General features: G+C 44.3%; 1 protein-coding gene across 4 annotated transcripts in view; it reads left to right on the forward strand.

Annotated features, from left to right (window-relative positions):
• The first annotated feature begins 3118 nt into the window (after nt 1-3118).
• EWSR1 (EWS RNA binding protein 1) overlaps nt 3119-17994 on the forward strand; it is a 360583-nt gene continuing 345707 nt past the window's right edge. The window contains exon 1 of one of the 4 annotated variants that reach the window (XM_069619263.1): nt 3119-3210. In XM_069619263.1, the coding sequence (XP_069475364.1) occupies nt 3198-3210 (13 nt within the window). In that variant the 5' untranslated portion in view covers nt 3119-3197. Of the gene's footprint in view, nt 3211-3499; nt 3560-17994 lie in introns of those variants that run through there. The other 3 variants (XM_069619264.1, XM_069619261.1, XM_069619262.1) reach the window with 3 other exon arrangements.

The following is a 17994-nucleotide window of genomic DNA, read 5'->3' on the forward strand; positions in this document are numbered from 1 at the left end:
ATATAGACGGAAGAGCACTAAGCCTATCCATCGTGACAATCCAGTCCCAATCTGGAAGTTTTTTCTTTACCTTGAGCGGATTTTGCATTAAACTGTCTGTATTTTGAGCAATCATGTCCAAAATGCCTTTGCAAGTTGTCTGCCATGCGTTTAAGGCTGGAATCGATCCACCAGACAGGGCTTCGTTTATGGCCAAAAATCCACTTCTGTCCTGAGGGTCCAGGCATTTGCTGTAAAGAGTTAGTGATTTCCAAACCATTGCGATATAAAGTGAGGTTAACCCCAGTTCTTTTCTCACACATTCAATGGGAAGGGATGATGGTAATCTCAAAACTCTTTTCCAAAAGAGGCTTTCCAACAGGCGCCAAACCTCCGGAACAAGAAAAAAGTTGGCCTCTGCCGCGTAGGTCAAGACAGGAGATACTTTTAGTTTGTAGAAGTCCACAAGTGGTTTAAGTGAAAAAGAACAGTAGCGTCGCTTAATTAGAAGTGCTTGGGAAGCCAGATTCTTAACTTTGCTTCTCAACCTTGCAACTCCTGGCCCATCTCGGATACTATCATTTAAAGTGATTCCCAGATAGACCATTGAAGAGACCACCGGGACAACTTCTCCTGTTAAGTGCCACCTAAACTTTTTAGCTCTATTAGATGTTCCCAAGCCCAAAATGTTCGATTTCTTAGGGTTAATTCTGAGGCCATTCTCCTGAACATACAGGTCTAGTGCTTTCAACTGTCTCTGTAGACCTATCGCAGTTTGATCCAATAAGAGAAGGTCATCCACAAACCACAAATAAATGCAATAGTGAATAAATGTTTTTTCCTCCTCCACACGGCAAGAAGATTCCAACCTTTCCTCTCCTTCACGCACAAAACACTCACTATCGCCGCCCTCATCATGTCAAGAATCGACTATGCAAACAGCCTCTACCTCGGAATACCAGAATACCTCCTGAAGAAATTACAACAAATCCAAAATGCAGCAGACTACTCCTCAAACTATCCAGAAGAGACCACATCACTCCTGCCCTAAAAACACTACACTGGCTCCCAGTAAAACATTGCATCACCTTCAAAACCATGTGCATAATGCACAAGGCAATCAGTGGACAAGGAGCAGAATTCCTTCAAAAGAAAATAACAGTCTACAAACCAAATGGGCCCCTCCGATCCAGCAACGAAATCCTACCACTTAGCCGCAAAAACCTAGAAAAACATCCCAAAAGAGATAACAAACACCAAAGATCACCACAAATTCAGAAAATTACTAAAAACCTGCCTCTTCAAGACCACAGACTCAAACTGAAATCCGAAACAGAGAAACAGAATGACTAAACTGTAAAGGACACGGACAGCCCCAGAACTGACAGGAAAGCTCCCGCAGTACCAGGACGGATGACACCGGGTAGATTGAATGAAACACAGGCGACACCCATGGAGACTGAGTCAACTACCCCAGCCAATCCCACCAACAACGTCAGCTCCCCTTAGTTGCCACCAGGTACCAAAGTGTCAATTGAATTGTCGAGATACTTGCAATCACCACACTAGCTGAGTGGTGGACATTGGCAGGTGCAATGGCCACAGGAGTAGGAAGGGAGGACAGTTGGGGTTGTGAGGGAGGCTGGTGGAGGTAGGGGACAGATGTGAAAGGGACCTTGAATGCAAGATGGGCCCAGATCAGGACAGAGGCGCTCAGGAGATACTATGCGAGCCCAGCACCTCAATTCAGGATAGAGATGCCAACTAACCAATTCCACTAACAATTTCCCCCCTCTGCACACACCTCACAAACTCCAAAACAAACACAACCACAAACCTAGAGCACAACAAATCACACAAACTTCACTACATTGCAACAACAAAACAAAAACCACACATAGACTTCCACAACAGTACACGATGACTACCGGCTGCAAACACCCCAGGCCCAGCCAACGGACCTACCGGGCTGAGGCCGCCAACAGCACATCAATGCTCTCTTGCACTTTTCCTGCTTTCTCCCACTAACTCACTCTCCCTTCCTCTTTCAGAGCCGCTAGTGTGCCAGGGGACCACTCCGGTGGTGATAGTGGGCGGTACAAATGTCCATTAACATTAACACTAGGTTTGGTGATGTCAGGCTCAGGGGCGGTGGATATGATTTAGTGCCGCAAGGGCAGTCCTGCTTGGGCGATGCGGCAATAGATAAGATTATCACAAGATGGCCACGCCCTGCTGTCTGATTTTGCATGTGTACAAAAAAAGAAAACTATGGTAAGGTGCATTGTAAATGTTTGTGCGCAATCAATCAACATATGCTTAAAAACACATGCCCGAACCCTCGGGACAATAATATTTCTGAGGGCACTATTCCTTTAACAGTGTTGCTTCAGACTTGAAGAGAGTGAACTGCTTTTAAAATTGAAGCTTCACCAGAATTGTCTGAAATTTTAGCCCAGAGGTGCACCCCTGCATACATGCCAACACTCGCGATTTTTTAGTTAAAAATACTGCTATTTTTTACGTTCTCCCGCCTAAAATAATTACTTCCCCAATGCATTCCTATGGGGAAATTGTTGTCTCCCGATTTCTCTGTAGAAATCTCCCTCCCAGGCATGTCAGAAAGTTGGCATGTATGCCCCTGAAAACGTTACATTTTTTAAAATAGATTGTACTTTCTTCCTCCTATAATATCCGTCACCTCAGTACAAACCTATGGGCAAATTGAAATCTCACGCTTCCGCCTTAAACTCATTTTTTGGGGTAATCTCAAATGGTGGCATGTTTGATGAGTGAGCCTGCGTGGCGAAAGAGGGAACCAACATCTAGTATGTACGGGTTTGGGACGGCTGGAGCCCTGAGACGACGAGATTGAAGCTTCCATTTCTTCTAGTAAACACAGTGCGTTTCATACCTGGCTAAGGTTATTCGAACGTAATCCCTGACTGTGTAGGACTGAACCAATGTATGGTTTTACCAGCTGACCACCACATACTTCACCCTCCAACCACCACCCCCGAACTAGGGCACCCTAAAAAGAGACAAAGGCATACATTGCGATGTGACCCCCCCATACCAGTTGTCGATTGGTCTAGTCCGTTCTCCCTTCTCCCAGCAAATATTGGTCTCGTCTTGCGTGAGAGGTGTACGCCTGCGTGAGCTGCGCGCATTCTCAGAGCAGACGTTAGGAGGACGGAGAAAAACTACGAGACTCAAAGATGGCGTCCACCGGTGAGTAACGACTGCTGTCTCGCTCGTGTTTCCCCCCAAATGTTTGTGCACCCCTCGGAGCTTAATCAACTGGGCTCGTGCCCGTGGTGTAATGCTGTTTTACCTGGGATCTGTTCGCCGAGATAACACTAGGCTACGGGCTTGTTCTTCGGGTAGTACCTGCATGTTCCACCGACGGCCTGGCCTTCACGTCTGTGAATGGTTGCTCTCTGATCTAGGCCGTCCCGTTTTTTTTCCGGAGCTAGTGTATAATTCCCCAATCCCCTTCCATATCACGGCCTGGGAGAAGCACGTGGAGTGGAGCACAAGATGGCTGCTAGACGGTTGCCGGGTAGTGGAGCGGACTCTGGTTCGTTGGGTGAAGACTGAGATGCTGGCAAGCTTCGGGCGCGGTTGAAGAGTTAGGATGCATCACGACCGGTGGTAGCACGTAGTAGTCATTCTGCGCCGTGTAGTTGTAGAGTGGCTGTATCCTAGGAACAGCACTTGGTATTAAGGGTTATTCATGATGCGGTTAGCAAACCCCGCAGTGCTGGCAATTTCTGGCATAATAACGGCGATTTTTTAAAATATATGAATATAGTTTATTATTCGACCTTGCTTTTTTTTTATGAAACCTCCTCCAACCAGCTAAAACGACATTGTGCTTCCGGTCAAAATCATGTTCTAGCGGATGAAAACAGTATTTTTTGTGTGTGTATATTATAGCCGTGAAATAACCCTTTAACATTGGACCATTCTGTCCATTAATGCTTCTGTCTCCGAATTGAAATGCTGAACCCAGCGAGGAACTTTTGTTTAAAATGCAAACTCCATGTTTACTATCACGCCCTTCCAATTACACTTTATAAGTGCTTGCGTCAGACAAGCAGGCTGCGGGCCTATTAACTCATTTCAAGGTTTTGTTGGATGTCCTAAAGATAATTTGGTTTGAAGAGAAAACAAACTATGGTTGCAAGCAGATTGGTATGTTTCATGCCCGTATTTCGTGGGACCTAAACGGACTGCACTCTTCTCCTGAAGTGTACGTTCTGTTTAATATCTGTAGACATTACTTCGTGCCCGGTAGAAGACGGATGGTGACGAGAAATCCGTCGAGCCATGTAATTAATGCCCCTAGTAGGTACTGATTATCGGCAATGACCGTGGAACACAGATTACATAACCGGTTTCGATTTCTAAATCGAGCAGTAGATTCTCGTCATTTTGACGCATGCGCACTGGCAGTAAATATCTGGTAGGCATTTCTAGTCTGGAAGATATTGGTATGTTAGTGGTGCTTTAGAAGCTGACGGCTGTTCTTTTGAGATTTAGGTCTTGGACCAAGGAAATGCACGTTTTTGAAACTGGAGCAAGGTTGTGGAGACGGGTGTGTGGTTAGGAGGACCCATTTTTCAACAGTCGAGCTTCGTCCGGCAGTACCGTGATTTGGGATCTGGTGACATCTACAAGTAATCTGTAGAAAAGGAATCCTACCAAAGGATCAGAACCTCATAGCTAAGGATATTGAAGCATATTTTGGAAACGAACTGAAAAAGGCTTAAATATACAGGCTCGGTCCCATGTAACGGGTCGAAATTAAACTTGTTGCCGGTGATATAACTGACAACACTTATCTACAGGCTTTTGTTTTGGCAACGACAGAGTGAATGTTATACAGCTACAAGATGTAGTTAAACTTTGACGTATGACAGTACATTTTGTTTGACGTTCGGGAGGATGGCTGTAGGCGCGAGGTAGAAGTTGGGGGGGTGACGTAAGTGGAACTGTGTAAAACTTTACAAACCGGTCAACCCTACTTGGTGCATTAAGGGGGACTGTGGGTGAAACACTTTCCTTTTTATTTTTATCTTAATTGGATTGCCCTGCATGAAACTTTACAAAGCTACTAAGCCCACTCGGAGGATTATTGTTGGAAGAGCAATGGCAGTGTTTTGGGGTCTGATGTGAAAAGAAAACCTCTCATATTGTTACATTTTGCACACACGCTGATGGATGATGTATGCAGGTAGTCACTACGTCCAGAGCAAGGCTGAAGGCAGTCTCCGTATTGGGCACACACAGTACATACTTTGCCATGAACGTGGTTATTATAGCATTGGGGCATGGTCAAATAGAATTCCCATACTGGGCTTTGATGGGCCATAGGTGAGTCCACCCGGCATGCCCATAGGGCAGAGATGCCATTGAGCCCTGTTGTGTTTACAGTGAGTGCTGTGGGTGTTTACTGTGCGCGAGGATTTGCCAAATGAAGTATGCGCTGGCATTCCTTGTGAGTGTTTTCTGGGGCCATGGTGTCTTCTGAGCATGACTGCTGTTGCCAGCAAGATGACTATCTAGACATTCATGTAGTGAAATTGCTATTCCATGTGGCTGCAATGCAAAAACAAGTTATCCATGTGTGGTTACCCATCTCGGTTATAAGGGAAACCGAGCCTCAACGTTCTGTTCTATGTGACAGCACAAAATGTGGCGGCTGCTGACACCATGCTGGTGAGGAGCAGTAGACTCGCCACCATATATGGATCTGGCTGCATATGATGTACATGGTTTGGCTTTTTTCATAATAAACACCACATGAAAAACCTACTAGTGTGCATTCTTGTCTGGTGGTTGTGGTGGCAGCTTCATGTAATTTTAAAAGGCAATAGAAGAGTGGAGCAAAGAAAACTCACATTAATCGGGCCCCCCGGCCCTCCTCCACACTTATCAAAACTTAGCATAAGGGGGGCGCAGTGCTGTTCAGTCCTTTATGTGTGAGAGATAGTGTTTTAAGGAGAACTCTGTCATTGATTTTTAGCCAGTGGTTGTCTTTCCTAATATTAGATATGTGCTCTGTGGGGTATGTCAAGGGCTGCTCTAAGAGCATTATTCTGCAATATTTGCAATTTGTTAGTGACAGTTTTATTGGCACCCGCATAAAGGGCATTACAGTAATCCAGTTTGGACATTACTAGGGCATTGGCTACTGATACAATTGGTTGTGGACAGGTAAGGTCTGCAGGCCCTGATTAATTTGCAAGTGTAGGCTGTGGAGGAAACCAAAGCGTTAACTTGTTTTTTGAAAGATAAAGTGGAATCAAGGTAGAAGCCTAGTGTTTTTACCTCCGTTGCCACTTTGATTATATTACCGTCTATATTGAAGGCACTGTAGTTGGGGCTGAGTTTTTTAAGGTTGGAGTCGGTACCCAGTATCAGTATCTCTGTTTTATCGTCATTCAGGCAGAGGCCATGTGAGGCCATCCATGCCTGAATGATGAGGTAAATCTTATTTACTAGAGCTGTGACTTCAACAAAGTTGCCAGATAGTGGTATGAGGATCTGCGTATCGTCCGCGTAGTTGGTGTAAGTTACCCCCAATCTGTCAAGTTTGTCAAAGAGTGGCTTAGTAAATATATTGTACAATGTGGGGGAGACACATGAACCTTGTGGGATGCCACAGGTGATATGTATTGGGTCCGCTGAGGCTAATGGGGCAAACACTCTTATTGTACGGTTAGCTAGGAAGGACTTGATATTACTGACTCCTGTGTCAGCAGCCTATAGCTTTGCCGTTATTCCCTCTTGTAGCTTTATGCTTCCTACTACGGTCAGACTTTGGCGAGAGAAAAGGTTGGTTACTGCGGTGTCCGCTGCTGAGCACTGCTCCTGTACCACACTTGCTGCTATTTTCTTTGTTATTCAGCCAGTTGTACATTGCGACTGCCTGTGGCCTTCTTAAACATTGTGTATTCTTTACCTATCTGATGCAGCATTTGCTGTCTGGGGCTGAGCCTTGCTTCCTTGAGAAACACTTCCCTTGCTATAACTGAGGCCTTCTCCAGTCTTGTTCTTCGTACCTAGTATCGCTACAGTCACAAGACGCAATAATGCAGTGCCGTGTTCCCCACTAGGTGTTAATATAATGCGATGGGCTGTGAGTGTTGCGCCAGATTGTGAAAGTCTGACTGAACCTGCTATGCAACTTCTATCCTGCTATCATGTAACCTGAAAATGTAGTGCCATGAGCTGGGTGGGCAGGTGTGCTGCACAATGTGCTGTATTTCTGTTGTGCAGGCAAAGTTTAGTAGATATGGGGCCGTGCCGACCGCTGATGTGGGGCAATGTGCTGCATACAACATATGCTGTGTCCTCTGATGGGCAGTGCATGCAAATAATGTGTCACAATGCGGTCAAAATCGAAGCTACAATGCAACTATTGGCAGTTATTAAAATAAAATGCTGCTTTCTTAGTGTTTTTTTGTGCCATCTATCTGCTACCATCCTATTAGCACTGCTACTGTCCTTGTGGCACGGGCCATAAAGTCACCGCCAGGCTCCTGAGGCCCTGCTAGACTACCTTTCTCAGACGATACTTGAGCTCACGTTTTGGGTCCTGCATTTATAATTGGGAACCCAGGGTGCACATAAAACGAGCATTGGCAATGCCAACAGTTTGGGCTTTTTGTGTAGGCATGGAAAGGGACTTGCCAAGCACTGCAATAGTGTTATTAACTGGCCATTGGCAGCAGCAGGTGCAAAATAGTGAGAGTACCTGGGCATCTAATAGCACTGCCTGGCAAATGCCTTATTATTTATACACAAGCCAAAACTGTTGGCTTTGCCGATCCTTGTTTTTAACAGGACTTCAGTGAAGGAATTGCTTAATGTTTATGAATTGGGTGGCGGGGGTAGACCTGCTTGAAACCTTTTTTATTACACCAGTAGCGGGTTTACAGATCCACTGATAGGTAATTTGCGTGCAATGTTTAATGGTAAGGCTTTATTAACCCTTTAAGTGCCAAGGACGCGATAGCTAAATTCTGAAGGTAGATGTCCCTTAACCCACATGAAGCCTGGGAACTAATTGTACATACAGAAATCCGATACACGTATTTATGATAAGTTATTGTATTTATACATAGCGGCATACATATGACACTGAGCATTCCTGTATCTTTCGAATTTAAATACACACAACCTCATCAAACATTTCATATTTACACAAGGATCGCAACATTCAATGTGCATCTTTCCTCACTTTTACAATCGAGTGCAATTTCATATATGTACATGTTGTAACATGCATTTCCACATTCAAAAATCAAATGTATACATTCACATAATGACACATTATAATCAACCTGTATTGACTTGCAGAAAAGCCCCCCACCCCCTTTAATTTTAAATCAATGTTTTTCACTACAACAAGACCACCACTAAACTGTTTAAACATATACAACTAATTAATGCCATGTCTTCATCAGGGTGACATCTGTTGAAACAGATTATCTATATTGTAATTTGACTGTGCTGCTTAATTACTACAACCGTCTGTTAATGTATGCCCTTCCACTGGATGAATTAATTGGGGTGTAATTATATTTTGTATTTAAAGGATAGTTCCGGGACTTTTTTTTATTGTTCCTATGGTTCGGCCATATGTTTTTAAGCATAAATCGGTAGATCGTAGAAAACTTTCCTATGGACCTTACCCGACTTTTCGTCCATTAACGCACTCGAAAACATCCGCCATTTTATGATAATCCTATCATTTCCCCCCCATCACCCTGGCTCACCTGCTTTTGCGGCACTAAATCAAATCCCCCGCCCCTGAAACAGACTTGATCAAAACATTCATATTCCCCGCCTCTATCCATGACGTGACTGAGCTGCGTAGGTAAACGCTCCCAGGCGTCTTCTACGCGACTCCACACAGAACCAGGAAATCAACACAGATGAGCTCAAACAACACAGCGCGCCACAATTGGGAATATGAAACTGTACTTTTAAATTAAACCGCAAGATTGTAAATTTGGTAAAGTACATTTATTTGACATCAAATGTTTTGAGAATATTCAGCGATTAGCATTTTTATTTGCTCACGTTCCAAAAAGTTCGTTTCGAGGCACACGATGTTCCTTTGCTGTACACAGGGTCTTAGATCATCTCACAATACAGCGCCACAATTCGGAATATGAAACAGTGGTTTAAAAGCAAACGGCAAGATTGTACATTTGGCAAAGTACATTTATTTGACATCAAATGTTTTGAGAATATTCAGCGATTTGCATTTTTATTTGCTCACGTTCCGAAAAGTTCGTTTCGAGGCACACGATGTTCCTTTGCTGTACACAGGGTCTTAGATCACTGAATTTTTATTTGCTCTCGATCCAAAATATTTAGTCTTGAGGCAAGCGATGTTCGTGTGCAGTAGACAGGGTGTTGGTTTACGATAAAATAAGCTCTTCGGTCGCACTGATAATCGCATGGCTGTTCCAACAACGAGGCACTAGGCCACCACAACGGTCTGTATGTTGCATCTAGCCGTTAGTACCGCGTAAGGGCATACTTGTACTTGGCGATCGTCCCACAAAATGGTCAGGGTGCTAACGTTGTTCACGTGGAGAAGCAAATGGCGATTATAGAAGCCATCCGCCGGTGTCTGGTACTCGTGACACAGACAATAATGGACGATGTATCTATTTGAAAAACATAAAAAAGGGAAATTAGTCTCACCATCAGATCTTTATTAAAATTATTCATTTTATATATTAGGTCTGGAAATTATTTCGTAGCTAGGACAGTGCAACTGGGTTTTATACGTCAAGGGGGGGCTGTAGGATACTGAGACTGTCCCCCAGTGCAGGGGTTGACAGGGAGGGTACTGGTATCTGTTCACACGGGCTACAATCAACGAAGGTAGCTGACCAGAGCACAGAAACGAGTCACAGAATACTCAAAGTAACGGAGAGAGAGGAATGGATTCGAAAATCTGCTGCTGTGTGTTGTGAAACGGTCTGTTTATACTTATTGAGGAAAGAGGCGTCCTGCCATTTCCATGGCGACACTTCATTAGCTGAGGCGCAGCGATTGTTGACACGAAACGGGAAATGGGCGGTACGCGTCTGCTGATGTCAGGCTCAGGGGCGGGGGATTTGATTTAGTGCCGCAAAAGCAGGTGAGCCAGGGCGATGGGGGGAAATGATAGGATTATCATAAAATGGCGGATGTTTTCGAGTGCGTTAATGGACGAAAAGTCGGGTAAGGTCCATAGGAAAGTTTTCTACGATCTACCGATTTATGCTTAAAAACACATGGCCGAACCATAGGAACAATAAAAAAAAAGTCCCGGAACTATCCTTTAAAAAACCCTGGGCGGGCTGGTCAAAACCTCCTATGACAAACATCCAAATGGGACACCAACAAGCAGAATTGGGCTATCAGAGATTTAAAGACTGCTTGCAAAGAGGTCCTTAAGGTTGTCATAATTGGGCTTATGCACTGGGAGTAGGTGGAGCGAGTGTTGGTGGCTGTGAGAAAGGAGTTTAGCATAAGGCAGCTGAGAGCCATCCAGCTGTTAATGTTTTGTGATATCCGAAGGTAAGGAGAAAGATTGAAGTGATAGTAGTGACACTGCACGAATGAGCAGAGTTCCCCTTGTGTGAGGAGCCAGGAATAAGGCACGGACACAGTGAGCTTATAATTTTGGCTATATTTTATTCAACTTAAAAAGGGGGTCGGAAAAGGCCTTGCTATCCCTGCTCTACATATGTCTGAAATGGATAAAGTTCACAGTACCAGGGGATAACTCTTTCCCCAGGTTTCTCTTCAAGACACAACTCCTGAGGGCATGAATCTTCCTTGGGGCTCTTCAACAAAATACTTGTATACAGCAACCAACTTGGATGCATTTCCCAACTTCGCTGGATACCTGGTGTGGTCCCCTGACAAGTTCTTTTCCACTTTGTGTAACTTTGCTTTTTTACCTGCTGTATTTTCCTGCCAGATTGCTTCTGCCAGGCTGTCTGATTTTGTTTTATACAATTGTAAACTTGCTTTTCTTTCACATTCTTTCGGTAAACCCTTTTTGGGTAATATTGGTCTTCATATTCCTTCTCATGCACTTCATGCATGTTTTGTCTATCTTTGGCAGCGTTGCCGAATCAGCAGTGTCCTATTCTCTCTAAGATTCACTGGTGGCATCCTTTGGTTTCTTCGTGGTAGACAGGAGGCAGCACTCTGGTGTCCTGCCTCCACCTCGAGGGCTCCCAGGCTTCACCATACAGCTTCTTTGTTCTTCGCAGCTCCTGTTTTCCTCTGGGCTCTCGCATCGCCTTCAGATGGCGGTCAGGCTGTGTCCAGGTTCCCATGGCTGCTAGGGAGCTGCTTCTTCCTTCCCTTTTTGTGTTCTCAGCACAACAAACCGGCCTCAGCAGTCCTGTCTCTTGCCTTCCTAGCTGGTCGGTTCCATGGTCGTCTTCACATCCTTACATTCCCGCGGTCAACACTGAGAGGGATGCCTTCCCCAGGCAGTGGTCTCACTCCATGCTGGGTAAAGCATTTAAATGTCCTGGCACTTTTCACACGCTCACAAACACTAGCGCGTCTATGGTGCTTCTCGTCCCTGGTGATCTGCATTACTCTTTTCAGCCACTTCGCCCCAGTAATTTTAGGTGAATGGGAGTTGTAGGCAGTTCTTGGTGTCTTATGGATGATTGAAGGGAATCATCACAATATGCCACCAAGGCCTGTGGAATGGAGGGGGTATCCCTAAAAGGAAAAGGGTATACCATGTCTCATCTGTCTTCTCCCCTCCCACCCCCGTGTTCCTCCCTCATCTAACTGCCCTCAGGGTCAGGATCAGATAGTGGCAGCCATCACCATGGCACGTGGTAAGAGGCTCACTTGGTTTGTCCATTTAGCAACTGCAGTTAAAGCTACGGTTAAAGCTTACATGTAGCTTTGGGTGTATAACATGTGTGACATGGTCATTATTCTGGGCAGTTTTTTTTCCTATTGCAGCGCCTTGTGCCCTGAATGCTGTACCTTCTGTCTTTCTAGCCTGATAATTTTTTATAAATGCACTTAAAATATCCCCATACCCTCCTTGCTTATTGTTACTGTTTAATCTTCTAATTTATGTTCAACCTTCTCTATTTGTAGAGTCGATTTTTAGTCTTTTGTGTTTTTTGTTTTCCTTGTTTGTGGCAATTGATCTATCCTGGGCTTGTTTTTCTTTTGTGGCTATGACTGCATAGCTTTGGATTGCACCATGTAAGAATTATATATAAAACATAAATTGCCTACCAAGTATCTTGCATGAGTCTTCAACAAGAATCTGTCTCCAACAATTTACTTCAATTCCCACGTTGCATTCAGCTGTGTGGATGTCCGCGGTAACTTGAAGGTGATAACCAACAACTACTTCTGCCAGTCTGTGATGCCTCTTTGGGAATTAATGCATTGCTGGAACACTGCATAGCCCAGTGTGTTGCCTGCCACTCGAGTGGTCCACCTGTGTGACTGAAAATTGTTGCTTCATTTTTCCCATTACAAATGGGGGCATATGAGTGGCTAGTCTCCTCATTGGAAATTGTGACCAGCAGGTCTCTTAAAAAAGTGGATGTTTTGATTAATGTTTGTAAGAACTTTGGTTGTGGCCCATGTCCAAAAACATGGGTCGTAATTGCATCTGATGGTTTTGTGTGTATGCTCAAATGCAAAAGATGAAATAATGGAAGGGCTTTGGATTTTGGTGAAACCGCACATTCTTTCCATAGAATCTTTTTAGGTGTGTGTTTGTGTGTGTGTAGGTGTGTGTGTGTGTGTGTATATATATATATATATATATATATATATATATATATATATAAAATTGTCTTCCAGTTGCTTTTTCAAACGTTTATAATGCAAAAAAGGATCCAAATGATGGTAATTCACAATGTTAGATTGTTGATTGATAGACCTTTTAGAGAATGTGTAGGATGAAGGAATAGGGATTTGGGGTGGGAAGGGGCTGTTGGCTTGAAGATGGGGCTCATACATTGACCCAGACCCCTTGATGCGGGATATGATGCCACCTTCTAACATAACGGCGCACTTTGTCTGACCTCAGGAGAGATCGTGTGGATGGGTGCATTTCTTGGTCTATTTGCATGAGGGACTTAAGGATACTTAATGGGCAAAACCCCAGAGATGACGGAGGGCGGCTTGTAGAAACACAGCACTATTGACTACTTAAAAGTGATTAGAAAATTGGTAATTGAATAAAGGTAGCGCATTGACCGATGGGGGAGCCAGTGTAGGGCCCTTGAGTCCAGGGCTAATATGTTCTCTAGGTGAGATGCCAATGAGGAGACTGGCAGCAGAATTTTGGTTTCTTTGGAGTTTCCTGGGCTGAAATTCCAGGGTGCCTAGATAAAGGCAGTTTGCATAGTATAAGCGAGAGCGGATGATGGCAAACATTTGCTTTGTGTAAGTAAGGTACGGGAATATCCGCCTGTGAATGAGTAGGTGGAAGAAGCAGGTTCTGGAAACGAAATTTATGTGTTGGGAGATGGATGGATGGATTTAAGTCCAGCGAGCATCCATGGTTTTTCACAGAAGGGTAGGATTTCTGTTTGATATGGACCACTGGATGACAAATCTGCACCACCAGAGAGGCAGGCTAAATGGTGTGGGCGGTTTATGGACATTTGGGGATTTTAGTGATGATCTGGGTGTCGTCTGCATAGTTGTAACAGGGGAGAAGTGATTGGATGGGTGCAGGGAGAGGGCTAAGGTAGATATTGAAGAGGGGAGAACAAGGACAGAACTTTGGCAATGAAGCAGGTGTTGGAAATGGGCTGTTTGTTCTGAGGAATGAGTAGGTCCAGCAAGCATTTTTTGAGTATGGGTTTGATATTGGTGGTTTTGCCGGCACAGTTTTTATGTTGGGATGTTCTTGTGGAGAGCAGGTGTGGGGCGGGTGGAGTCTCCAGGACGGCTTTGTGCTAGGAGCATATGGCGTGAGATGGGGGAGGAGGAGAAGACTGGCAAAGATGGGGAGGTGGGTGTGTGTTCTGGTGGAGAGCTGCGACGGGTAAGGGGCATCATTGCTATTTTAGAAAGGATGACACAGCATCTATCATTAGTAGTGTTCTCACTTGAACATTTTTATAATATTGGGTTAAAATTATGCACGTTTGGCTTACTTTCTGTGAATAATTGGGTTAAAAGGCCAGTGTGTTTTGTAGGGTCACTCATAACAAGTACTCAACCTTGCACAGGACCATTTTCCAGCACATTTTCATGAGTTGACCACAATGTGCATGTATCAAAATAGTTCCATGTTTTGCGCTCCTACATGTATGTGGAGGCTGCATCAGTATATGCCAGTTTTATCATACAAGAACATATTTCTGATGACTTCGCCAGTACCAAATGCAGGGATTGGGATTTGTTGACCTGGAGCAAAAAGCAGCTCCTCAGTATCTGGTGTAACCAGTTAGGCAGGGGGGAAACCAGGAGCTAGTACATGCGCAGCAAATCTAACTTTGCCCAAGATGCACATCCCATTTCATGTTATTCAATATGTAAATGTCCCTTAAGTCTGTTCTTTATCATTCTTTATTTACACCCCCAAACGTACATAATTAATATCTTCTAACTATCTAACTAGATTTTTATGGCACCATTTCCCCCCCCCCCCCCCCCCCCCAGTAGCTGTTGGTTTAAGCAGGCTCCCCTTGGCCTTAACCAGGGGCTAAATGGCTCCCAGCAATTTCAAACCCTGCCAAATTCCATGAAAGTCAAGAGAAATGCCCAGACTGGACTCGCCAATGTGGACCAGTACCATGTAGGAAGACTAATCGTCCTAGTCTTACGCCGAAACAAAAGAGCATTGATTGGAGCACCTTCACAAAAAACCCTTGCCACAGCTAGCAACCTACAAATTGACAGCGATAGTTCACAAAGCAAACTCCCTGAACACCTGCGTTACTAATGCATCAAGTACTAAAGAATTATTTTCCATACTGGGGGAAATCAAATCACCCTATTGCCCATCCCCACAGTTGCAATCGCCACACAGACAGCTTGGTGTACCACCATCCAAAATGCACTGGCACACAATCCTCACAAAACAAGAGAAAATAATTATGAACAGAAAATTACTAGCTGGCAAAAGTATGCCCTTACACTTATAGAGCCAATGCTGCAAAGTATCCCAAGAGCAGGTTTTGGCCACCATCACCACCCTCCAAGGTGATGGCTTCCCTGGCCGACTGTTCAAACCCTGTGCACCAGCCTTAGTGCCCATATCGCTGACTTTATCAATGCCTCTTTTACTTAGTCCAGCATCAAACCGGCCTGGGTAACCTCACTACTTAAGCCCTGCCTTGATGCCACCACACCCTCCAACTATCGCCCCATAACCACTGTCCATTCCTACTGAAGATAATTGACCGAGTAGCCTACACTCAAATCCACCTGCTAGGAGCTAGGCAATTGGTCTTCCGCCTTAAACCTAGTACTGAATCAGCATTACTAGACCTAAAAATCCAGATGGACAGCATCCAAGACCCTGGCAACATAGACATTTTACTCCTACTCGACCTCTCGGCTTTGTTGGACCTGGTAGACCACAGGAAGTTGCGCCTTGCCCTGGTTGGAATTTTTTTTGTCTTACCCAGAAGCCATCCTATGGACCAAATCATTCCGATCGGAATGCACCTCCAGAGTCTTTATCGGTGATGATGATCCCACCACACTACCTCTAGGTGTCAAGGTTCTTGCCTCTAACATACACTCTACAATACATACACTAAACTATTTGCAGCACTTGATGATATGGGCGTTCTCTACACACATTTCGCAGATGACACCCAGATACTGATTCCCATCACTGTGGAACACAAACAAGACACTGCCAATATCAATAAGCTCTACGCAATCATCAAGACTGGATGGCTACCCATAACCTTTTTCTGAACGGTGAGAAAAGAGATCCTCATTGTAGGCTCCCCTGCCTGCTTAAAATCCTTAGATAACTACTGTGCCATAAATATTGATGGTACCTCTATTCCAGTTTTGAAACAAGTAAAAACACTAGGCGTCTACCTAGATGCTAAAGTCTTCATGACCAAGCACATTAACGCCCTATCCTCTTCCATTGCCTATACCACAAAACTTATCTCACTCGGCAGGAAAATTCTAGTGTTTTGGGTTGTTGTCATGGGGCTCCCAATCTGAGGCAGGGGTCAGAATGGATCAATGATTGACTAGAATATTGACTTCAGAGACGAGTTTCTCTCACTTGTTTACATGTGAAGCCACAATTGGCTCTCTTTTGCCTTTCTGGAGTGCTGAAACAGCATGTGGTACCATTACAGTGACTGGGTGGCCTTTTTAACCATGGTGTCTGCTTTTTTTTTTGTCTAGCAATAAAATTGCTGCCACTGCGCACAAACAAGACTATAAACCTTCAGCCACAGGATATAATGCATCATTGAAGAATGAAAATTGGACTTGGGCTTGTTATCGTGCCCTTAGTCAACACAACCTTCACGCTTGTTTCAAAACAGAGTTTTCTTGCTTCCCTTTTCTTGGAGAAAACAAAAGCCACGGGTCTCTACACAGGGAGAATGGGCCTGTGTTTGATGGCTGTCTTTGTGCATAACTAAAGCAAACCCATTTGGCTTTTGCTAGCGCTTTGCATATTTGTGCAGGACCTAATATGCCTCTTGCGTGAGTCCAACTTGTGCAAGAGGTTCTGAATTGTTGCATAAATAAATGACACTGAATAAGAGCATAATCTTCTCAAAGTATGTGGCTGTATCAAGCAAGCAATATCATAGCTATGGGTAAGGCGCCAGCCCGGACATCAGAAAGATTACTTAAGATATTGTCCTTTTTGGGTGAAATCAATAAAGTATTATAGGTTCAATGCATACATGTTTTTTTATAAAAACAATGTTCCTGCTCTCAAAGCTAATGTCGCACCCAGTCTAAATACAGCAAAGCAAAGACCATTGTTACGTAGGAAAGAGAACTTGCTCCAGGATAACGACTTTTCTTTGATTGGCCTTTGTCGCATCCCATCTAAATCCAGAGATTTGAGTCGACGTCTTGGTGGGAGGTAATTGGGGCAGGCATCCCATCACCCCCTTTGAGGCAGCTTATCCAAAGCTGCCTATAATGCTTGCAAAAAAGTTTGAACATTTTGATCTGTTGCTTATGCAAAACATGCTGCATGTACAATCATTCTACAGTCTTGCCGACTGTAGAAAGCACTATATATATATCTGACTAATTATGACCACTGGTCACGGCTTCAATACGTGAAGTTGGATGTGTTCGGGGGAACTTCCAATCAATGTCCGCCACAATATAGTTTTTTTTTTTTTGGGCCCAACAGACTTTGTGGTTTTCAGCTTTTTAGCATTTGTGCAAGTTGTCTAGTGTCTAAATTGATGCTTTTTGGGGTACGCCAACATTTTGAGATCTTTTTACCTACCTTGATGTATGTTTAGGGTACGGTCTTCAAACGCGTAAGTGTGATGAGTGCTCACACGTTGGCCTTGTTGTACAGTTTAAGATTCGCAGGCAGATTGTGGTTGGTGTATATAGGCAGATTCACCAATACTACAGGCTCTTGAAGTAGCTAGGAATCGGGGGTGGAGGAGTACTTTCTTTGCGCCTCCCTCTTTGAAATAATAGACCTGCCAGAATTCCATACACTAGATTTTGCAAATTGGTGTGGTCCAGGAACACTAGGGTACTGGGGAGGGGGGGAGTTAAGTTGTCCTTGATGATTGGGCATGGGGGGGGTGCGCTTACCAACGGTTTATACGCACAATGGATGTGCAACGTGCAATTCCAGGTCCAGGTTGACGCTCCAGCAACAGTCTCCAATGAAATGCTCATCCCCCAAAAAAGCCATCTTGCAACCATACCAAATGATTCCCCACCTTCACTCCCTACCTCGATTGAAATCGAAATGGGAAGGTAATGTGGGTTTGAGCGAGATGGAGATTTGGCAGG

The sequence above is a fragment of the Ambystoma mexicanum genome, chromosome 10 (assembly GCF_040938575.1).
Source record: "Ambystoma mexicanum isolate Mex_15411 chromosome 10, UKY_AmexF1_1, whole genome shotgun sequence".
NCBI lineage: Eukaryota > Metazoa > Chordata > Amphibia > Caudata > Ambystomatidae > Ambystoma > Ambystoma mexicanum.